This window comes from Vulpes vulpes, chromosome 8, assembly GCF_048418805.1.
Source record: "Vulpes vulpes isolate BD-2025 chromosome 8, VulVul3, whole genome shotgun sequence".
Taxonomy (NCBI): Eukaryota; Metazoa; Chordata; class Mammalia; order Carnivora; family Canidae; genus Vulpes; species Vulpes vulpes.
This window is the reverse complement of record NC_132787.1, coordinates 42,882,295-42,907,942: the sequence shown is the minus strand read 5'-3', so window position 1 is coordinate 42,907,942 and position 25,648 is coordinate 42,882,295. Positions and strand designations below refer to the sequence as shown.

The 25,648-nt window shown below is 36.0% G+C and overlaps 1 protein-coding gene across 16 annotated transcripts in view; it reads right to left on the bottom strand.

Moving 5' to 3' along the window:
- The window catches only part of ERC1 (ELKS/RAB6-interacting/CAST family member 1), a 537,425-nt gene that overhangs the window by 71,418 nt on the left and 440,359 nt on the right, over positions 1 to 25,648 (bottom strand). For 8 of the 16 annotated variants that reach the window (XM_025995462.2, XM_025995464.2, XM_072766323.1 and 5 more), the window contains one exon: positions 16,601 to 16,699. In XM_025995462.2, the coding sequence (XP_025851247.1) occupies positions 16,601 to 16,699 (99 nt within the window). Of the gene's footprint in view, positions 1 to 9,898; positions 10,275 to 15,035; positions 15,103 to 16,600; positions 16,700 to 25,648 lie in introns of those variants that run through there. The other 8 variants (XR_012003004.1, XR_012003002.1, XR_012003003.1 and 5 more) reach the window with 2 other exon arrangements.

Here is a 25,648-nt window from a genome sequence, read left to right as displayed (position 1 = left end):
TGAAAGTTGGTGTTAAACAGAGATTTGGTGTCAAACAACTATATCCCGCTCCCATGAGGATTCCCTTGATGTATTAAAAGGAACATTAAACATGTTCTAAAAACTAAAAACAAGGACTACTTGTATACACTTCAAGTACCACACAAAAGGTGTAGAGGAGGGTGTGCTAGTTGTGTGCAGGTCACCAAATACCTATTGTTTGTATAGCAAATTATGAATTTACAAACAACTTTCACAGTCATACTGCCTTAAGAGAAATACAATAGTTATCATCACACTCATTTTAAGGATGAATAAACTGAGGTTCTAAGAGGTTAATGAATTACTTAAAGTCTCTGACCTTCATTCTTTTTTAATTATATCAAACAGCTATCTACATTTTTCTTGGATAGTTCATATGAAACAGAAAAACAGACATATTTGAACTTTGAGGAATTTAATATCTTAGTGCATTAGGGCCAGAAAAATGATAGTTGATCCTAATTCTGAGTCTGTCAGAGAAAAACAACTTTGGCAGTTGAAAGGTTGTGCTAAAAGCTAAAAGTTCTGTTCGAGTCATGTAAACAGATCAACATTGTCCTGCAGTTATTCTGGAAAGCCCAAAACACATCAAGGAGGAATGATGTGCATGAGAGCTTTGTTCATAGAGGAATAATTATTTTTGTAACCAATACCTTTTCTGTCTCTTCCTTGCTGTGAGATAAGGCTGAATAGATACAGATAACTGGCACCTTTCTTAGTTGAATGAGATTCAGGATCTGGTGAAGCTGGTGAGAATGCTGATGAACAATGCTTGTTTCTGTGCTCTGCTTATCAAGGACTGTTAGCAGTTTGGGGGAAAGAGGAAAACAGAAAGTAGAAAAGGATATCATCCACTGTTGCAGGAAAATATTACTGTCCCCCCAGGAGACGTAGCAAAGTCACATACCAAAAAGTACTCTCACTTCCAACTATTAAACACAATCCAGCACAAGTGTCTTAACATTACACATGTACCCTTTATATAACAGAAATACAAATCTGAAAGAAATAATTCCTTGTAGAAAAGAATCCTAACTTTCTTCTAGTCTAAGCAGCAAAGTGCTATTCCAAAGTTAAAAAGATTAACAACCAATTGAACAGAAAGAAAAGAGAAAAAAAAGTTTCTTAGGTTTTAAAGATTCAAATAAAAGCTTCTTGAGGTCCCAAGCCATTCTGATATTTTCCCTGGTTATGAGTTAGTGAAGTATATATATCATCATCTCTTCTCAAGACATAATATTTCAGCAGATAGCCGGTAAAGAAAACCAGAAGGGAGTACTTCACTGTTTACTTTATTTCTCTTTAAAAGGTCAAAACCAATCTAAAAGAGAAGTTCATAGCAATAAATGCCTACCTCAAAAAACAAGAAAAGTCTCAAATAAACAATCTAACTTTACACCTCAAGGAACTAGAAAAAGGAAAAATGAAGTCCAAAGGAAGTAGTAGGAGGAAATACCAAAGATTAGAGCAGAAATAAATGAAACAGAAAAAAGACAATAGAAAAAAAAATCAGTGAAACTAAGCTGGTTTTTTGAAAAGATAAACAAAATTGACAAACAATAGCTAGACTCCCCAAGAAAGAAAGGAGAGAGGATTCAAATAAATAAAATCAGAAATAAAAGAGATGTTACAACTGAGACCAGAGAAATACCAAGATCATGAGATTACTGGGCATAATTATATGCCAAAAAATTGGACAACCGAGAAGAAAAGTATGAATTCCTATAAACATACAACCTACCAAGTTTGAATCATGAAGAAATAGAAAATCTAAACGGACTAATACTGAGTAAGGAGATTGAATCAGTAATCAAAACCCTCCCCAAACAGAAAAGCCCAGAACCAGATGGTTTCACTGGTGAATTCTATCAAACATTTAAAGAATTAACAGCTGGGCAGCCTGGGTGGCTCAGGGGTTTAGCGCTGCACCTGCAGCCCAGGGCCTGGTCCTGAAGACCTGGGATGAAGTCCCAGGTTGGGCTCCCTGCATGGAGCGTGCTTCTCTCTCTGCCTGTGTCTCTGCCTCTCTCTCTCTCTCTCTCTCTCTCTCTCTGTTTCTTGTGAATAAATGGATAGGGTCTTTAAAAATAAATAAAGAATTAACAGCAATTCTCCCACTTTTTAAAAACAAATAGAAGAGGGAGAACTCTTCCAAACTCATTTTATGATACCAAAATCAGAAAAAAAAAAAAGCCATAGGAAAAGAATAATTACAGGCCAATATCCCTGATGAATACAGACACAAAAATACTCAAGAATATATGAGCAAACTGAATTCAACAATACATAAAAGGATCATACCTCTGATTGGGATTCCTTCCAATAATGGAAGGATGATTCAACATTTGCAAAATTAGTCAACACAATACATCACACTAACAAAATGAAGGATAAAAATCATATGATCATCTCAATAGAGGCATAAAAAGCATTTGACAAAACTAAACATCCCCATGTATGATATAAACTCTCAACCAAGGAGGCAGAGAGGGACCATACCTCAACATAATAAAGGCTACAGTTAACATATTTCAATAACAAAAAACTGGGAGTGCTTCCTCTAAGATTAGGACAAAACAAGAATGTCTATTTTTACATTTTTCCAGCACAGTATTGGAAGTCCTAGCCAGAGCAATTAAGCAAGAAAAAGACATAAAAGCCATCCAAATCAGAAAGGAAGATATAAAACTGACACTGTTTGCAGATGACATAATATTATATAGAGAGAACCTTAAACACTATAATAAAAACTGTTAACAACTAATAAATGAATTCTATAAAGTTGTAGGATACAAAGTCAATACACGAAAACTTTTTGTGTTTCTACACACACAATAATAAAATATCAGAAAGAGAAATTAAGGAAACAATTCTGTTAACAAGAACATCAAAAAGAATAACATACCTAGGAATAAATTTAACAAAGGAGGTAAAAGACCTGTATATTGAATTTATAGTAAAACATTAACCAAAGAAGACACAAATAAATGGAAAGATACTCCAAGCTCATGGATTGGAAGAAATGACATTGTTAAAATGTCCATACTACACAAAGCAATCCAATCTAGGATTCAGTATAATCCTTATCAAATTTCCAATGACATTTTTCACAGAAAGAAATAATCATAAAATATATAATGGAACCATGAAAGACCATGAATAGTCAAAAAAGTAATCCTGAGATAAACTAAAGCTGGAGAAAGTCAATATTCAAGAAGTATTTACTGAAGGCCTATTATTTGCCAGACAACATTTAAGTGTCCTCTACTGTCACTATATATTGCTCCTTGTTGATTTAAGACTAATAAAATATTTTCGGGCAGCCCCGGTGGTGCAGCGGTTTAGCGCTGCCTGCAGCCCGGGGTGTGATCCTGGGGACCCGGGATTGAGTCCCACATCAGGCTCCCTGCATGGTGCCTGCTTCTCCTTCTGCCTGTGTCTCTGCCTCTCTCTCTCTAACTGTGTCTCTATGAATAAATAAAGTATTAAAAAAAAGACTAATAAAATATTTTCAAGACAAAAGGCATTCTTAGAAATAAAGATATTTCATAAAGACAAGAACAGTTTAATAAGAGTACAAAACAATCATAAATGGGTATACAAATAATAACAGCTTCCAAATGCATGAAGCAACAGTTGAAGAATTCAAAGAATGAATTAAAAAATTCCAATCATACTCAAAGATTTTAATAATTCTTTCTCAGCAACTAATAGACTGGGCTCCCCCACCCCATAAGTTTTTTAGTAAGGTCATGGAATATCTGAACGAGTACCTATACCTAACTGATATTTATAGAACACTGTATGTAATAACTAAAGAATACCATTCTTTTCAGGAGTACATAGTGGATTCACCACTTTTGGGTTCACCAAAGTGGACCATATTCTGGACTCATAAAACAGAAGTCTCAGAAAATGTAAAATATTAAAATAATACAAAGTATACTCTCTGATCACAATGGGATTAACATAGAAATCAATAACAATACAACCCAAAAAAAAAAAAACCCTCTCAAATTTAAAACTAGATACTTTTGCAAATCTACAGGAAAAAAAGAAGATATTTTAAAATAATAATAATTAGGATACGGGCGCCTGGGTGGCTCAGTTGCTTAAGAGTCTGCCTTCGGCTTGTATCATGATCCCAGAGTTCTGGGATATCAAGCCCCATGTCGGATTCCTTGCTCAGTAGAGCCTGCTTCTCCCTTTCCCTCTGCTGCTCCCCTGCTTGTGCTTTCTCTCTGTCAAATAAATGAATAAAATCTTTTTTTTTTAAACTACTAGGATAAGTGATGTTAGCAAAGTTGTAAGGTATTTCAATTATAAAAAAGTCACCTGTATTTTATATATTAGCAAATAACTGAAATTAAACATCATAGATAAAAAGTTAAAGATCTAATTAAATGGAGAAATATACTGTGTTCATGATTTGAAAGACTTAATAGTGTTAGGATGTCAACTGTTCCCAAATTGATTTACAGAATCAATGCAACCTCAATACCCCTCCTGCAGGATTTGTCATAGAAACTGACAAATTGAAATTTATATGAAAATACAAACAACCTGAAATAACTAAAACACCTTTAAAAAGATTAACAATTGGAAAGAGACTATCTGACTTTAACACATTATAAAACTATAATGGTTAAGACAGTGTGGTAATATAGATCAAATTAAATGATGAAAGAAAACAAAGCACAAACATAGATACATATTTATATCTTTGACTTTTTTTTTTTTTTTTACAAAGGTGCATAGAAATCCATGGAGACAGGACAGTATTTAAAAACAATTGGATATACATTCGGGAAAAAAAGAACCTTGACTCCTACCTTAATATACACCAAAATTAATTTGAGATGGGTTATAGAAATAAACATGGAAACAAAACAATAGTGTCTGGAAAAAGGAAAAAAACAGGGGGAAATATTTTAGCTCTTACATGTTATGCAAAAGTTTCTTAGAACCCAGAAAGCAATAACCATTAAAAACTGATAAGACTTCAACAGATTAAAGACTTCTGATAATGAAAAGGCACCACTGAAAAACTGAATACACAAGCCACAGACTAGGAGAAAATATTTGCAAAATATTTTTCTCAAAAAGGACTGGTATCTAAGCCATATAAAGAATGCCTATAACTTAATAATAAGATAAAATCCAATTAAAAATACACATTGGAGCAGATGCTTCAGAAAGGGCTACATACAAACAGCCACTCCATACACAGTGATGACAAAGTGTTCATCACTAATCAGTAGCAGAATTAAAATGAAAACCACAATGAAATACCTCTACACAGCCATAAAAATGGTCAAAATTAAAAATATGGAAAGTATCAAATGTTTAGAAAGATATGAAGCAACCAGAACTCTTATTTGTTGCTGATGGGAGCATTAAATGATATAACCACTTTGAAAAAGTAGCAGTTTCTTATAAAACTCAATACATAACTATGGTGTAACTAAGGCAAGTCTATTTGTAGGTAGTTACCCCCCAAAATAAAAGCATATGTCCACCAAAAGACATGTGTAAGAATGTTCATAGTAGCTTTATCCATAATTGTCCCAAACTGGAAACAGGCCAGATTATTCAAGAGATCCAAATAAACTGTGATCAGTCATCACACAATGGGATACTACTCAGCAATAAAAATGAATGAGTTTAATTCCAGTATAGTTAACATACAGTGTTATAATAGTTTTAGGTGTACAATATAGTGATTCAACAATTCTATGCATTACTCACTGCTCATCATAAGTGTGTACTCTTAATCTCCTTTTATTTCACCCATCCCTCACCCATCTCCTCTCATGATCATCAGAGTGTTTTCTAAGATTCAGAGTCTGTTTTTTGGTTTCTTTTTCTTTATTGATTTTTTGTTTCTTAAATTTATACATATGAGTGAAATTATATGGTATCTGTCTTTCTCTGACTGGCTTTTTAAGCTTAGCCTTATACTCTCTAGTTTCATCCATGTTGTTGCAAATGGCAAGATTTCATTCTTTTTTATGGCTGAATAATATTCTGTCACACACACACATCTTCTGTATCCATTCATCTTTTGATGGACACTTGGGTTGCTTCCATAATTTGGCCATGGTAAATAATACTGCAATAAACACAAGGACACATATATCCCTTCAAATTAGTGTTTCTGTATTCTTTGGCTAAATACCTCGTAGTATGATTACTGGATCATAGGGCAGTTATATATATTTTTTCCATGCCCAGCATCGAGCGTAAGGTGGGGCTTGAACTCATGACCCTGATATTAAGACCTAGCTGAGATCAAGAATCAGATGCTCAACTGACTGAGCCACTCAGGAGCCCCTGGTGGTTCTGTTTTTAGTTTTTGAGTAATCTCCAATACTGTCTTCCACATTGGCTGCACAAGTTTGCATTCCCACCAAGAGAGCATCAGGTTTCCTTTTTTCCCCATATTCTCATCAACACTTGTTATTTTCTGACCTTTTAATTTTAGTATCCTGGCAGGTGTGAGGTGATATCTCACTGCGGTTTTGATTTGCATTTTCCTCATAATGAGAGATGTTGAATATCTTTTCATGTGTCTGTGGGCTATCTGGATGTCTTCTTTGGAGAAATATCTATTCATGTCTTCTGCCACCTTTTAATTGGATTATTTTTTTTTTTGGTGTTGAGTTAGGTCTAAGTTCTTTACATATTTTGGATATGTAACACTTTATCAGATATGTCATTTGCAAATATCTTCTTCTTCTATTCAGTAGGTTGTATCTTAGTTTTGTTGGCTGTTTCCTTTGCTGTGCAGAAACTTTTAATTTTGATGTAGTCCCAATAGTTATTTTTGCTTTTGTTTCCTTTGCTTCAGGAGACATATCTAGAAAGATGTTGGTACAGCTGATGTCAGAGAAATTACTGCCTGTGCTCTCTTAGTGGATTTTTATGGTTTTGGGTCTCACATTTAGGTCTTTAATCCAAAAAAAAAAAAAAAAAAAGAATGAATTTTAAATGTAAAAGTAGTCTTACACAAGAGTACAGACTATATGATTCCATTTATATGGGGTTCTAGAACAGAAAACTAATTTATGTCAAACAAACAAAAACATTAACTGTGTTTGTCTATAGGTCTAAGAGTAGGTACAGACTGGGAAAAGGCAAGAGAAAATTTTCTTGGGAGATGTTAATGTTCTGTATCAGGAGTGGGCAAACTTCAACGGGCAAAGGCAGCCATCGTTTTTTGTATGCCTACAGGCGAAGAATAGTTTTTGCATTTTCTAATGGTTGGAAAAAACTATTTCATTATATATGAAAATTCTTTTTTTTAAAGATTTTATTTTTTATTTATTCATGAGAGACACAGAACAAGAGAGAGAGGCAGAGACACAGGAAGAGGGAGAAGCGGGCCCCATGCAGGGAGCCCGATATGGGACTCGATCCCGGGTCTCCAGGATCACACCCCGGGCTGGAGGCGGCACTAAACCGCTGTGCCACCGGGGCTGCCCGATATATGAAATTCTATAAAATAAATCTCAGTAACTATAAATAAAGCTTTACTGGAACAGAGCCATTCTTAATAATTACTTATTGTCCACTGATGCTTTCTCACTACAGTGACAGACTAGGACCCTACAACATCAGAACTAGATGTAGTTGCTACAGAGACCTTAATATTTACTATGTGACTTTTTTTTTAAGTAGGCTCCATTACCAGTGTGGAGTCCAATGCAGGGCTCAAACTCACAACTATGAGATCAAGACCTGAACCAAGATCAGGAGTCAGATACTCAACAACTGAGCCACCCAGGTACCTGTCCTATGTGATTCTTAAAAAAAAAAGTTTGCCTATTCCTTCTTTATTCAATAGGGGTTTAGGTTACATAAGTATGCATATATATTTGTAAAAAATCATAGAATAGTATAACTTAAGACTTGAGCATTTCAATTTAAAAATATCCATAAACTTATTTTGGACTTTATTATTTATTTATTTATTTTTTTAAGATTTTATTTATTTATTCATGAGAATACACAGAGAGGAGACAGAGAGAGGCAGAGACATAGGCAGAGGAAGAAGCAGGCTCCATACAGGGAACCCAACATGGGACTCGATTCCGGGTCTCCAGGATTAGGCCCTGGGCTGAAGGCAGCGCTAAACCGCTAAGCCACCCAGGCTGCCCTATTTTGGACTTTAATTAATACTCATGGGGTGATGTATATAAGTGTTTCTTAACTTACTTTGAAGTAATGAAAAAATGAGATCAACTGATGTGTAAGATGGAAAGATATATGATACATACAACAAAATCTTAGAGACTAGTTTTTTTTTTTAAGATTATTTATTTATTCATTCATGAGAGACACAGAGAGAGAGGCAAAGAGAAAGGCAGCAAGAGAAGCAGGCTCCATGCAGGGAGCCTGATGTGGGCCCAAGCCCTGGGCCCAAGGCAGATAAGGTCAACTTCATTAAAATAAAACTTCTATGCGAAAGACAATCTCAAGATTTAAGACAAGCTACACTTTGGGAGAAGATATCTGCAAAATACATATTTGATAAAGAACTATTGTCCAAAATATACAAATAATTCTTGAAACCCAACAATAAGAAAACAATTTAAAAAAAAAAAGGGTCAAAGACCAAAACCTTAACAGGTACCTCACCAAAGAAGATATACAGATGGAAAATAAGCACGTGAAAAGATGCTTCACATAATATGTCTTCAGAGAAATACAAAACTAGTGAGATGCCACTACACATCTATTAAAATGACCAAAATCCAGATAACACCAAATGCTGCCAAGAATAACACAGACTTTCATTCATTGTTGGTGGGTATGCAAATGCTAATAGTCACACTTTAGAAGACAACGGCAGTTTCTTGCTTATAAAATGAAACCTACTCTTACTATATAATCCAGTAATCTGTGGTCCTTGGTATTTATCTAAAGGAGGTGAAAATTTACATCCACACAAAAACGTGCAACACAGACAGTAGGCAGTATACCTAGGACAAAGAAGGAACTAGTTAAGACATTTCTGAGGAGAGTATACACGAAATGCTATCTATTAAACTGGAGTTTACCTGGTGTAAGTATAGTTGGAATCCTTCTCACCCAATTCCCTATTTAAAGGAACAAGAGAACTAAGAGGAAAAAAAGAGAATGCAGTAAGAGAGGGAGGGAGGCAGAAAGGGAGATGGGTATTATGCTGTAAACTGTCAACATGTGTCTTCATTATGTAAACTTCATGTAAAGTTTATGTAACTTACATGTCTTCATGTAAACTTCAACATGCAACTTCAACAGGTTGCAGACATTAATGATTAACATTAATCAAGCAATCATGACATACGGAGACACTGTTTTAAAGGCTTTTTATTATATCATTTAATCACCCGATTAATCATTATATTTATATTATATCATGTAATTACCCAATAACCCAACGAGGTAGGTATATTGTTCCCATCTTACAAATGAATAAAGTAGATACACAGAGGTTTGGAACCAGGCAATCTGGTCCAAAAGCCTACATTCTGACTAGGACCCTACAACATCAGAACTAGATGAAGAGGCAATCAACTCAGAACACAGGGATTCAGACAATGTCTAGAGGAAGCTGACTGCTATTTTATTCTTTTGTAAAATTCAATATGAATTGTTCTTGTGAGATACTCATATTTGCAGGTTTTTAAAATTTGAATTATACTCTATATTAAAACAGGAATGTGGGTGGGACATAACCATGAAAAAATAAAGGGACAATGACAGCCTCTATTCTAGCAAGGCTGGGTTTCTTCTCTTTTCTTTTCTTTTCTTTCTTTCTTTCTTTCTTTCTTTTTTTCTTTCTTTCTTTCTTTCTTTTTAATTGAGGCCTATAAGGATCAGAGATACTTCATTTTTCTTTTTTAAAGATTTTATTTATTCATGAGAGACAGAGAGAGAGACAGAGAGAGAGAGAGAGAGAGAGAGAGAGGCAGAGACACAGGCAGAGGGATAAACAGGCTCCATGCAGGAAGTCTGACGCGGGACTTGATCCCAGGTCTCCAGGATCATGCCCTGGGCTGAAGGCGGCGCTAAACTGCTGAGCCACCCCGGCTGCCCAAAGGCTGGGTTTCTACACTGGCCGCTTCTCCTTTTTAGGGTCTTCCTTCAAATTGGTTCCCATCTAAAATTCTTTTTTCGGAAGCCTTCCATCCACCTCAACTTTATCCAACCTTCAAGATCCACTTCTTGCTTCTAATCTCTACAGTTCCAAATTTGTCACCAGATTTCTGGGTAGTTGTATAAAAAAAAAATCAGTAACGTGAGGTCAGAAATCCACTTAGGTTCCTTTTATAAAGGAAATCCCTTACTGTTTTGTTATTTTCCTACACAGGAATACAATTCAATTCAACATACTTCTACCAAGTGTCTATTATGTCCAAAGAACTTTAAAGTAGAATATTCCTTCTCTTTTAATTATGGTATAATGTGAAGGGCACGGGATCTGATGTCAGTCCTGGGTTTAAATGTTTTCCACCTGTTACCTGTGAATCTTGGAAAATTACTTAACTTCCATGAACTCTGTTTCCTCATTTATAAACATCTTAGAGTGGTTGTGAAAACTAAAGATGGGGTAAGAGACATGAAAGTGGCCCATAGTGTTTAACAAATGTTACTTTCCTCTGCAATTAGGATCCTCCCGCTTGCTAAATTCTAATGGCTTTTCCAGGCTTTTAAAGAAAGAAGCATCTTGCTAAAATCTCTGATCCACTTCTGAAAATACAAGGTCAAATTCCTTCTTGCCTGTTAAGTCAAAAACTGATCCTGGTATTGGTCCAAACTGTTTAAACAGCTGGTCCAATAAACAATTTGGACCACACTGACAAAACATTCTAATTCACTACACCAATCAATTTTGTAACATCTTAATCTAATACTTCCCTTCTAGAGACATATTCTCTGGAGATTTAAGAGATTTCCACTGTAGTACTAATCAAGAGAATACTTTCAGGATGTTTCAAGCTGATAAGATTATGTGGACAACCCAACTAGGACACACCATAAGGAAAAGGAAATGCCAAAAGAAAAAGAGACTTGTTTTTAAAACACTTGTTTTAAAAGCTTAACACTGATATCATCTCTAATTAAAAAAGAAAAGGTTCATAACACACTGGTTCAAATCATGTTTTGAGAGCTATAGTGCTGATCTAATAGTCCTGCAACTCATTTCCAGATTTTAGTCAGTGGGATGGTGTGATACCAAGACCAACTGTTAAACCTCTTGACAAGTACATCCTTTATTGGAGGGGTCTGGTGCTAGTCTACAAAGTGCTTCCACAGAATGAGGTCCACAAAGAACACATGGCCATGGTACCTCTTCTTGATGGCTATGTACCACACGCTACTAGCAGAAAAGTTTCCACCTGAAAGATGTTCAGTTTTCAAGTAGAAAAGATTTCTGAATTATACTTTTTTATTTAGCATGAAATTACAGAAGCTAGATTCTCTGACTTACTTATGACTTTCCTTTGAATTTTTAACATTTCTCTCTACAAGTCTTTTGTTTCTAGACACTTCCTATCTTCCCTTTCAAAACTTCCCTTTCTTGTACTAGTAATATTTATATTAAAGCTAACAGCTAATTCAATGCTCCTAGTTTCAATGTAAACTTTACTGTTTCTTCTCTGGATCTCATGAATTTAGAAGTTAATTAATTCAATATATACTTAGTGAGGGCCTACTGGATACCAGGCATTGTTCTAGATGATAGAAATATAAAAGCAAACATATTAAAGTCCCTGTTCCCAGTGGGCCTACATTCTACTATTAAAGGAACAAAGAAAGAAAAAAAACAGGGACGCATGTGTGGCTCAGTCAGTCAAGCATCTGCCTTCAGCTCAGGTCATGATCTCAGGATCCTGGGATTGAGCTTCTGGCTTCCGGCTCCCTGCTTGATGGGGAGTCTGCTTCTCCTTCTCCCTTTGCTCCTCCCCCTGCTCATGTCCTTGCTCTGTCTCTCTCTCTCTCTCTCTTACAAATAAATACATACATACAATTAAAAAAAAAGAAAACAGATTAAAAGGATAGACAGTAGCAGGGACACATTTCACATGGATTTTCTATAGGTTGAGGGGAGAGAGAAGGGACTCTCATGCTTTCTAACTGGAGGTAACACTCACTTTATTCTGTGTGTCTCAGGAGGGTTACCTGACAGCAAATTCTTTCAAAGAAAGTTTCAATGAATACATTTCTTTCTTTTTTTTTTTTTTTTTAAAGATTTATTTATTTATTCATTCAGAGAGAGAGAGAGGCAGAGACACAGGCAGAGGGAGAAGCAGGCTCCATGCAGGAAGCCCGACGCGGGACTCGATCTGGGGTCTCCAGGATCACGCCCTGGGCTGCAGGCAGTGCTAAACCACTGCGCCACCGGGGCTGCCCAATACATTTCTTTTATAGAAAAATTCAAGGTGTTTTCTTAAGGAAAAAAATTCCTCAGCATATAAGAGATTAAAATTTTGGTGATTAAAAAGGAGATAAAATCATCAATATGTCTTAGATGAGCTACTAGTTCCTCTTTTCAGACCACAGAAATGCCTGGGGGCCTTAACATCACATCTAAATCCTCTTATTTATTATTATTATTTTTTACACCCTTACCTACAGAATGGGGGCACTGGACTAGATATTAATAGTCCTTCTCCCTCTCTGTCCTTCCTCCTTCCCACACTCTCTCTCAAAATAAAATAAAATAAAATAAAATAAAATAAAATAAAATGAAATAAACCCATTTTTACAAAAAAACTGGAGTTCAAAGATTGAGTTAATTTCCCTAGGCCACAAAGAATGTGGAGGAGTCGAGATGCAAAGTTATGTGGTCTGGCTCCATAGTTTATGCCTCTAACAAACAATTCATCTACTTCTCATAACAACCTCCATTTGAAAGATGAAGAAATTGAAGTATGAGGAGGCTAAATACTTCGTTCAAAGTCACAAGCTAATACACCGTGGTGGTAGGATCTCACCAGAGGCATTCTGCTCCAAAGCCTAGACTCCTAACCATTATGTTCTCCCACTTCTTGTGAAATTGCCTAGACCCTTTTAGCTCTATACTTCTATGATTCAATTCCTGTCTCAGTATTGATTATATCCAGTAAGACTGCTTTGCTGACATATATATATATATATATATATATATATATATATATATATATACCGTGTTACAAAATGTTTTAGATGTAAAACATTATTTATATTCTTAAGTTTGATAAGGTAAATCATCAATTTCAAAAATTTGAAATTTTGTTAGAATTCTGCAATGTTTTAGGAGTCACTCATGCATTTCTTAAGGTAAAACCCTTATGATATTATGACATTTATAGCACATTTTAAAAACGTGAAAGATCATATCATAGGAACTCCAGTTAAGGCCAGCTAATTACAACTGCACTGTGTTAAATCCATGGCAGTTAATATTTTCGTGCAATAAGCTCAATAGTGCAATAATTGAAAAAAAAACACCCAAATCAATAGCATTTGAACTCTTGATAGGAGTCATTCTATTAGGGAAGAAGAGAAAATAAAATGGAGACTTTAGGAACAAGTCTATGTGTAGGTTTGTTCAGTTTTCAGTCTCCTGGTGAAGTTATCTATGGGCCTTCTTTCCTGTGACATTAACCTATTTCTTCTGATTGGCTAGAAACGGCATACAACCAATATAATTACTTCCAACTAAGGCATGCCAAGAAGCTCCTATGTTCTGCCAAAATAGACAAGGCAGGTTCTTTTAGAAGGAAGGGACTGGTATTCTCTATACAACTACTGTATGGCCCGCACATCCTTCATGATGATAAATAACTACCCTTGCAGGAGGGAGTGTAGATAAAGAGAATTAACACATGAACTTGCTCAGCTTTAGCTTTGGCATGCAATGCTTTAACCCAAATAGCTTTTTGGCTGGTATACATTTTGCCTTGTACACCCTCAGGATAAAGTCATTTGGAAAGAATCCCATCTTCACAGTATATGCCCCTTTGTACAACTTACCTCATCATCCTTCTTGGCTGTGTTTGCTAGTGAGAGATCTACACATGTCCTCATCATTTTAAGAAGTATAACACCAAGATACAGACTTTTCAGGGAGAACTGACTCCAAAAGAGTGAGATCACCAATAAGCAAGGGCAGTGAATCCAGGGAGTGCAAGGCCACCAATATGTGTGAACTTATTAATTGTAATTATTATTTTTTCTAAGAAAAGGATTTCCTTAGTCAAACCTCCAGGGCATCAGATCAAAGGGAGATACTGCCACAGCTGGACTATATTTTCTAGCCAATTGGCCTGGAAAGGAGAATCTAGACAGTGTCCTGGCAACTGTTTAACACAGCAGCAATCCATAAAAGAGAGGATAAAGAATTCTTTAGACTGACTTTTTAAAAGGTCTTCCTTTACTTCTTTACTTTTTATTTTTAAGGATAGTTTGAGAGTAATGCCAAAGCCCTAGGGGATGTCCTTAGTAGAACCACTGACCTTGAGAATTCAGAGAATCCTTTTATAGATAGAAACCAAAGGTTTCAGTTCACAGTACAATTTTTTTAAAGACATATATTTATAATTAATTATCATGAAAAGTAGACCTCAAGCCTACTGACAGAATATTTGAACAATTTTCTAGTTCCAGTTTGATGCAAGTCACTATAAACCTTACCAGGACACTGTAATATAACACTAGATAAGGTAGTTTATAAATAAGATCAAAACAGGACAAATTTAAATATATGCCCTGGAAGTTCTCCCAAAAATGTAAAAAAAGAAATTATAAAAGTGACTATTAACACACAAAAAGAAAAAAAAAAAGCCACAAAACCCAACCCCACTATGTCAGAAGCATAGCAATACACACAGGAACCAGGTGAAAATCAGAAAACAGAAAGCACACCAAACAATTTCATGAATTACAGAGAAACAGGATGTGAGAATGATTGTGTAAAAAAAAAAAAAAAAATTGAGAGCAAACAATAAACATTTCTAGAGTTAAGGAAAGGTGTTTCTCACCGTTCTGAACAAAATGGCTGAACTAAGAGCATCTGATTGGCTATGCCCATATACCCTCCTCCTCATCCTAGGGAAGAGAGATGACAAAGGGAACAATGCCCCAGAGCAGCATGGGAATGAAAAAGAGTTGGTTAGTATTTAAAACAAAGACATAAGCATAATGTAGTAGAAGAAAATGGTCTCTAACTTCTTGACTCTTTTTATATTAGATTCGAATTCCCTAAATTCACTAACCTACCCAAAATAGTAATCAGTTTGCCATTACACTTCTACTCTTCCTACCTTTCCAAGACACTATCTCTAATCCAGGGCTGGATCTGGGCAAAATTACAAGGTTGGAGGCTTTTCTTTATTTTGCCTTTTCTTCAAACTTTCCTTGTTTTTTTTTTTTTCTTCCCACTACTCCCAGGCATCTGATTCCTTGTATTTATTCATTATCAAAACCTGTTTCAAGGTTAGGATCTAATACTCATCTTATGTACACTGGCATAAATTTAATTCTGAGTATCAGGAACAGGCACAGATAGCAAAATGATTTCTTGGCAAAGAAAGACTCCTGACATCAGGCAGACAGTTCTGCATTCTGCCTACATTAAGACTGGTATTGTTTTTCCCTTTTTAAAATGTAAGGCTTGCCTCAACTGGCGTAGTAAATGTCATAATACTGTGACTATACCTTCTGAATCTTAGAAAAAATTGCAATTTGGATATTGTTGGCTGCTCTCATCTGCAATATTTCTTCCTCTAAGACAATGCCATGGCTATCATTCAGTGGAGATATTTAGTGGGGGAGTTGCCCTTGACTCTTTAGTCATATGGATGTAATTACTTAACTATTATTTTTTCCCCTTCAGCTATATATTTTAAGATTGAGTGTGATGGAGATGTTGAAATTTGATTTTTGGCAATGGGATATGAGGTAATCTGTTCACCACTCTCCCCATCCATCATTTTCAAGATTTTGGGAGAGTTCCCTTCTTCCAAAAGATTGGAGTTGAATATGGTTCTCTTCAGACTCATCAATGCCTTTTTTGCATTGATGAAAAGTTGAAGGCTACAATTTTCCTTGAGAATAATAAATACTGCAGGGATCAATCAAGGAAATGGGAAAGAAGAAGTTTCCACTCTTCATAACAGGTGATGATCAGAGATTTAAAATTCTGCAACCAAACAACAGTTATCTCTAAACAGAGCTATGTCTTATTGAGCTCACAACAAGAGTCTTTTTTTTTTTTTTAATAAGGCATTGTTTTAACAGGAAAAGTAGGACACTTACAAATTAGTATGTATTTCTGAGGTTAATTGTTTTTTCTCAACCCAGTTCAAGGATTCCTTATAGTCCTCAAATCTTTTGAGTATCTCCTCTTAAAATAATCAGAATCATCTAGCACCACCTTCCTGTACAGAAATTGAATCTGTGTTTAAAAACACGAGTAAGGAGACTTCAGAAACTGATTATTTTTATTTTTCTAAACTTATAGTCTGGAATCTGTAACATGCTAGCATAAGATACATGAAAATAAAAGCACATTTATTTTTTATAAAACATTCAAGAGCGGTCTTACCTGGTCTGGGGAGGGTTTATGATTGGTTTGATTGGAATGGGAGGATTTGAAGTGGTCATCCTCATAATTGTCAGCCATTAGCTTCATGCGATTTTGTGTCTAAGAGGAAAAGATTTATGAAATTAAACTGCGATAAAATTTCTGTGATACACTGTAAAGTAACAAGTGCCTTAAGCTAATTCTGTCTGAAACAAAATTAAACAGAGGATTTCTGAAGAATCAGGGGAAAAAATGTAGGCACTGCTTTGAACAGAATTGTGTACTACCCCCCCTCCCCTTCATGTTCAAGCCCTAATCCTCAGTGTAAATATATGGGGCTAGACTTTAGGAGGCAATTAAGGTTAAATGAGGCCATAGGATGGGGCTCTAATCTGATAGGACTGTGGCCTTTTAAGAAGAGGAAGAGAGATCATTCTCATTCTCTCTCATTCTCATTCATTTAAGCTCTTTCTCTCTCTTTTTTCTCTCTTTGATATGGGAGGAGACAATAAGAAGTTGGCTTCTGCAAGCTCGGAAGAAAGCTCACACCAGGAACTGAATCACCTGGCACCTTATCTTGGACTTCTCAGCCTCCAGAAATTCCTGTTGTTTAAGCCATCCAGTCTATGTTATTTTGTTATGGCAGCCCAAGCAAACTAAGACAGGCACTTAAATTAGTACAGAATTTTTGAGGGAAAGAGTAATCTCCCCCAATCAAGTCCTCTATGCAGTGCTTGCTTTATTTTTAAAAATAGAGACAGAATTATTTTTTAAAATAAAGACAAAATTATTGCATACATAGGATAGGACTCCGTAACTCTATTTTTTCACTTCATGATATGCAGGACTCATATTTCCACATTACTACGGGAACTACTCATTTTTTAAACAACTATTCCATTTTGGGAGATGTTCTATAACATACAGACCATAAATATTGGAGGAAAAAGTTATTACCTGTAAATGAAATGATTATACACCTAGAAAATCTAAGAGAATTAACTGAAAAACTATTACAACTTATAATAAAGTTGAGTAAAATGGTGAGATGCTACAAAGATAAAATTCAATAATTTTTCTGTACACCATCGATAAACATTCAGGTTTCCAAAATAAGTCAGAGGTTCTGAAATTCTCTTCAACCCTAGGCTAGAAGATTAATATCCCATTGTCTTTTCTCCACGCTTACCAAAAGGAGAACTGGATTGGTGATTTTGTATGATCTGTTAATACAAGGCCTGAATAAATGAATGAATTATATATATATATATATATACACACACACACATAATGTATATACATACATAAATGTATTATATAAATATAAAAATAAATGTAGAGGCTGCTTTTAGGCAACAGGCTTGGGCAATGGAACTTGAGTGAGACAAATGGCACACAGCAAGGGCCCATAGCGACCACCCATCACTGGGTTGATGCAAACTGGCTCATTAAGCAACCCACCTTGAAATAGCCACAGGCCATAACTAACCATGGGCTACTTATAACCAGGCACAGTTACCAAAAAGGAGAAAATCCAATACATTTCCATACCTCCTCACTCTGCCCTATAACTTATCCCTCATCACTGCCTTGTTACAGTCTCTCCTTTGCTGTTCTGCTGCAGTATATTCAATAAATTTCTTTCTTTGTACTGCTTCGGGTGAATTCTTTTACTGCCTATGCCACTGGCCCCTCATCTGATTGGGATGCCCTACAATTCATATATGCATAAACCAAATAGCAACATATATATTGCACTAACAAAATATTGCCAAAACTGAAAGTTTTAAAAAGCACTGAAAATAAACTTGCTAATATTAGGTGATTTAAAAATGCTCACTGTAGGGACGCCTGGGTGGCTCAGCAGTTGAGCATCTGCCTTCAGCCCAGGGCGTGATCCTGGGGACCTGGGATCGAGTCCCGCATCGGGTTCCCTGCATGGAGCCTGCTTCTCCCTCTACCTGTGTCTCTGCCTCCCTCTCTCTGCGTCTCTAATGAATAAATAAGTAAAATATTAAAAAAAAATGCTCACTGTAGATAATTGAAAAATTAGAAAAAATTTACCTGTAAATCCCTCTCTGAAAATAATCACTCTTACTATTTAGGTGTATCCATTCAGCCTCTTCCTTATGAACATAAAAAGTTGCATATTCTTGATTTTTTTCCTCTATTTCTTCCCTATTTCTACTACAATATGATATTTTTTAAAAAAGATTTATTTATTTTAGAGAAAGAGAGCAAGCAAGCAGGAAAGAGACACAGAGGGAGAGGGAGAGAGTCTTAAGCAGAATCTATGCTGAGCATGCAGCCCAATGTGGGACTTGATCTCTTGACCCAGAGATCACACAACCTGAGCCTAAACCAAGAGTTGGATGCTTAACTGACTATGCCACCTATGTGCCCTAATATGGTATTTTAAAAATTACTATATTTTATAGTGTATTTTGATAGCTGGTACAACAAGTTGTCCTTCTCCTCTACCAATTCTGCTTTGTCAAAATTTGATTGGGTATTTTTAACACATTTTCTTCCCTAGATTAAAAGCACTTTGCTTAGTTCCATGAGAAAGTTTATAGAAAGTTTTCTTTGGTATTTTTTCATGTAATAATGCATGAGTAAGGGTTTAAGAGGCAAATGGCCTGGGTCTGAATTTTAGTTCTGCTCTTATCAGATATCTAAGTTTGGGGAAGCTACTTAAGTGCTCTGAGCTTCAGTTTATTTACTTTTAAAATGAGGATAACAATACTTTTAAGACATTTATGAGGATCAACTGAGTTAATGCAAACACTTAGAAAGGTGCCTAGCATAAAACACACACTAATTTAGCATCATCATTACTATGAACATTCTTTATCATGTCATTATTATTCTAGAGTCTATTGAAAATGGCAGCAGAATAGGAGGACCTGAAGCTCACCTTGTCCCAGGAACACAAATAGATAACTATCAAATCATCCTAAATACCCTAAAAATCAACCTGAAGACTAAGAGAACAAACTTCACAAATAAAGGGAGAAAAGAGGCCATCCTAAAGAATGTAGGAAGTACAGATATGTGGTTTAGGGGAGAAAGGGATTGCAGATGCTGCAGAGTAAAGGGAGACATGGTTGTAGAGAAGGGAGAGGGAGAAAGAGAGAGAGAGAGGGAAAAATAAACAAAGAGAATGTTTCCCAAAGCCATTGGCTTGGAAATTGAGAGGGACTGAATTTTCTGAGTTCTTACAACCAGCAGGGCTTACAGCCTGGAGTTTTAAATGTCAGCAGGCTTGCTCAGGATAGAGCCCCAAGGGCATTTCACTGCTCCTGGAGAGAAGCAAACAACCTGGGGGCAGACAGCCTAGAAACCACAATCTGAAAAACACCTGGGGTGCACAGGGGCCCGATTATAGAGTGCATCCCTGAGAGGCAGCATTCAGAGGAAGCCCCTCTGGGAACAAAGAAGCTGGCTGGTGCCATTTTCCTTCCTGGACCCTCCACATAAAACAGAACCACCTGTGAGAAGCAGCACAGGGCCTATACTGGTTGCCTAACTTGCTTCGTAGTGTAAGCCCCACCAACCTGTGCTCTGTGGCAGGACTGCCCTTCTCAGTCATGCTTGCCCCAGTCCTAGTGCAGTGGGTTCCTCTCCCAAAAATCCATGCCCACATCACATCTCATAACTAGAGAGTTTTGTAGGGCCTCAGTTCTGGTGGAGTTGGTGTCGGATCTCATTTCACAAGCAGACCACCATAGAGCTGGTTAAAACTTGCCACATTCAGGCCAGGAACCAAACATTGCTCACAGCAAGCAAGGAGAGCCTCTGCAGACCATGGGCCTGAAGGATAGAGGAGCCAAAACACAAGAGCATGCAACACGTACCAGAGACAGTCCCTGAAGTTCCAGGCCTGGGGCACTATACGGCCTCTTTTTCATAAGGCCATTACTCTCAGGAGCAAGAGATATAACTAGCTTTTCTAACACAGAGAAGAAAGCAGAGACTTAGACAAAAATGCCAAGACAGAGAAATTTATCCCAAATGAAAGAACAAGATAAGGCCATGGCCAGAAATCTAGGTGAAACAGACATAAGTAACTGGTCTAATGGAGAACTTAAAGCAATAATCATAAGGACATAGGATACTCACTAGGTTCGAGAAAAGAATAGAGGACATTAGTAAAACCCTTATCACAGATATAAAAGAGTTAAAAAAATCAGAGATGAAAAATGCAATAAACAAAATTGGAAACAGGCTAATGCAATGACTAGCAGGCTGAAAGAATCAAAGTAATGAACTAGTGTCCTAGAAGACAAAGCAGCGGAAAATAATGAAGTGGAACAAAAGAGAGAAAGAAAAATTATGCCACATGAGAACAGACTTAGGGAACTCATCCTATCAAATGTAGTAACATTCATATTATAGAATAAATACAAGAAAAAGAGTGAGAAAAAGGGCAGAAAATTTATTTCAAGAAATAATAGGAAAAAAACAAAGAATAGTAGGAAACTCCCTTAATCTGGGGAAGGAAACAGACATCCAGATCCAGGCGGTTCAGTGATCTTCTATCAAAATCAACAAAAGCAGGCCAACACCAACATATAATTAAATTGCAAAATATGGTGGTAAAGAAAAATTTTAAAAGCAGCAAGACAAAAGATGCCCTTAACTTACAAGGGAAAACTCATAAAGCTAGCTGGAGATTTCTTAACAGAACATACCAAGTCAGAGGGATTGGCATCATATATTCAAAATGCTGAATGGGGGACACGTGGGTGGCTCAGTCAGTTAAGCATCTGCCTTCGGCTCAAGTCATGATTCCAGGGTTCCTGGGATCAAGTCCTGCACTGGGCTCCCTGCTCGGTATGGAGTCTGTTTCTTCCTCTGCCACTCCCCATGGCTCATGCTCATTCTCTCTCTCTTTCTCATTCAAAAGTAAATAAATAAAATCTTTAAAACAACAACAACAACAACAACAAAGTACTGAATAGGAAAAATCTGTAGCCAAGAATACTCTCTCTCCAAGGCTGTCATTCAGAATAGAAGGACAGATAGCTTCCCAGAGAAATAAAAACTAAAGGAGTTAGTGACAACTAAACCAGCCCTGCAAGAAATATTAAAGGAGACTGAGTGCAAAGGAAAGACCGAATATGACAAAGACAGGAAAAGATAGAGAAAATCTCCAGAAACAATAAAACAAGTAATAAAATGGCAATAAATACATATTTGTCAATAACTGAATGTAAACAGACTACACACTCCAATCAAAAGGCATAGGGTGTCAGAATGGATAAAAAAAATAAGACCTACCTATATGCTGCCTACAAGAGACTCATTTTATTTTTATATATTTTTTAAAGATTTTATTTACTTAATCATGAGAGAGAGAGAGAGAGAGAGGGGCAGAGACACAGGCAGAGGGAGAAGCAGGCTCCATGCCGGGAGCCCAATGCGGGACTCGATCCTGGGACTCCAGGATCACGCCCTGGGCCAAAGGCAGGCACTAAACCGCTGAGCCACCCAGGGATCCCCAAGATCCCCAAGAGACTCATTTTGGACTTACAGACACCTGCAGATTGAGAATGAAGGGGTGGAGAAAGATTTATCATGCCAACGGATGTCAAAAGAAAGCTTGAGTAGCAATATTTGTATCGGACAAACTAGATTACTTTGTTCTTGTATTATTTTTGTCCTGCCTTGATATGAGTGATGCAGGCCTCATAGAATTTTTTTTTTTTTTAAGATCTGAGTGAGAGTAAGCAAGTGCATGTGAGCGAGAGAGCACAAGTAGGGGGAGTAGCAGAGAAGAAGCAAGGTCCCACTGAGCAGCAAGCTTGATGCAGAGCTTGATCCTAGGACCCCGGAATCATAACCTGAGCTAACAGAGGTTTAACCAACTGAGCCACCCAGGAGCCCTCACAGATTTTGAATGTATTTTCTCTATTCTGTTATTTGTAAGGTTTTGATAAAGATTGTCACTATTTTTTAAAACGTTTGCTAGAATTCACCAATGATGCCATATAGTCTTGGGCTTTTGTGTGCTGGGAGATTTTTTATTTTTATTTTTTAAATCTTTTTTTTTTTTAATTTTTATTTATTTATGATAGTCACACAGAGAGAGAGAGAGAGGCAGAGACACAGGCAGAGGGAGAAGCAGGCTCCATGCAGGGAGCCCGATGTGGGACTCGATCCCGGGACTACAGGATCATGCCCTGGGCTGAAGGCAGGTGCTAAATTGCTGAGCCACCCAGGGATCCCTGAGATTTTTTATTTTTAATTCAATTTTCATTCTTCCATTTCTTTCATGTTATTGGTCTGAGAAGATTTCTAAATTCTTGTATTAAAAATTCATGATTCAATCTTGGTAACTCGTGTGTTTTTAGGAATTATCTGTTTTTTTCTAAGCTATTTGATTTGTTAGTGTATAATTGCTTACTGTAATCTGTTATCGCACCATGTATTTCTATCACACCATGTATTATCTCTTATATTATTTTCTCTTTCTCAGATTTTGGCATTTGAGTCTTCTCTCTTTTTTGTTTTAGTGAATGTAGTTAAAGCATTATCAGTTATATATATTTTTTAAGCTCGCCATTATTTTCAATGTTATATTATTATTTATTCTGGTCTCTATTTTATTTATCCTGATTTTCTTTGTTATTTCATTCCTATACTAAATTTCAGTCAAGTTTCTTCTTTTTCTAGTTCCTTGTGGTGTAATGTATGTTGTTTATTTGAACTTTTTTTCTTAATATAAGCATTTGTAGCATAACTTTCACTGCTTTTGCTTCATCTCCCCCAAAGGAGTACATTATTGCGATGAGCATTGACTGATGTACAGAATTATCACCACTTTTTAAAAGATTTATTTTAAAGAAAGAGGGTGGGGCAAAAGGGGAGTAAAGGGAAAGTAGGGGCAAAAGGAGAGGGAGAAGGAGAAAAGCAGATTCTCTGCTAAGCATGAAGCACAGATGTGGGGTTCCATCTCATGATCCTGAGATCATGACCTGAACTGAAATCACAAGTCAGATGCTTAACCAACTGAGCCACCCAGGTGCCCCTGTATAGAACTATTAAATCATAATATTGCATCTGAAACTAATGTAACATTGTATATTTATTAGAATTTAATAAAATAAATAATAGAAAAGGAAAACTGAACATTTAAAAAAATTAAAGAATGTATTTTAAAAGTAACTTATGAATTAAAGCAGAGAAAATTGAAGTGCCTGGATGACTTAATCAGTTAAGCACCTGCCTTCGGCCCAGGTCATGATCCCAGGGTCCTGGGATTGAGCTCAACACCTGGCTCTCTGCTCAGCAGGGAGTCTGCTTCTCCCTCTTCCTGCCACTCTGCCTACTTGTGTTCTCTGTCTCTGTCAAATAAATAAATAATATCTTTTAAAAAATAAAGTAGAGGAAATCATAATGGAAACTATAAGCTATTTATAATCAACAACAAAAATGGAAAATACAACATACCAAAACTTGAGAATCTAACTTAAAGTAGTCTCAGATGAAAATTTATAACCTCAAACAAACTTTGAATATACTTATTTTAAAAAACAGTGAAGGGGTGCCTGAATGGCACAGTTGGTTAAGCGTCAGACTCTTGGTTTTGGCTCAGATTGTGATCTCAGGGTTGTGAGATGGAGTCCCATGGTAGGGTTCTGCACTCAGTGTGGAGACTACTTGAGTTTCTCTCTCCATCTCCTTCGGCCCCTCCCCCACATGCTCACACTCACTCTAAAATAAATAAATAAATCTTTAAAAAATAAAGTCAAGACAAAATAAGTTAAGCCTAAAGGAAACTGAAGAAAAAAGATAAAGGCAAATATTAGTGAACTTTAAAAGACAGATAAAAAAAGAGATAACTAACAACATAAAAATCAGGTTCTTTGAAATTAAAAATAAATGTCCAGCAAAATAAATAAGACATAAACACATAGTAAAAGGAACCAAAATAGGAGAGCATAACTATAGACAACGATTTAAAAAATCATCAAATACTATATGTATGCCAATACATTTGAATACTTAGGTAAAGGGGATACTTTTCTTAAAAAACAACTTAACAAAAATGATGCCAAAAGAAGTATCAAATAAATCAACAGTTAATGAAGAACTTGCTCTTCATTTCACTAGAGAGTAATCATTCTGTGTAATGTTGAAAGTCTGAAATGAAAACATTAAATTGAGGGACAAGAGAGGGTTATCTTTAACACTGCTCTTATTCAACATTATAATGAAAGTTCCAGCCTGGGAAATAAGGATATCAAATAAAATCAAAGACATAGAAATAGTAAAGGAAAAGATAAAACAAAACTTTCAATATTTGCATTTGCTCACTGTCTAAAGTATCCATGACATCTATATGCTATGAGACAAACGACTGTTAAATCTAAGTATTAACCAATTAACAATGTAACATGAGAAAATAAAACACAGCAATAGGATATGAAGAACTTAAAAAAGTACATATTTTTCTATATGTAAATTTTCTGTGCATGAAATCACAAACTATTACTTAAGAGCACTAAAGAATAACTTCAAAATGGGAGAGATAGAACATGGTCTTAGAATCCATGATGCCATTCACATAAGTCTTAAAAGCGTAGGAAGCAATGGTAGTGGTTGCTTTGGAATATATACATACACAGTACAAGTGTCCATAAAAGTAGAAGTTAGTGGTATGGAAGGTGGGAAAGGGGAAAGGATTGATGTTTATGATTTGGAATGGGTGACACAGTTATCTCTAGCAATTTTGTATTTGTTTCTTAATCTGTTTGGTGAGTATATGGATAGATACTACCATTCTCATTAAATACTATGAGTCCTATTTCCTTTTATGAATCTTATGTTCTCCAAGCTATTATTATTTCATTATTTTATAATTCAAAAATAATCATGGGAACCATATGTTCCTTCTATAGGCTTTAAAATTACAAGCAAAAATGTGAGTTATAAAAATTTTAAAAGTCAACAGGCTGACATGCTGTATATATTAAACTTATTCTTGCAATGAAGGGGGGAAAAGAAGAGAGTGAGAGAGACAAATAAGAACAGACTATTTAAAAAAAAGACTGAGAGAGAGAG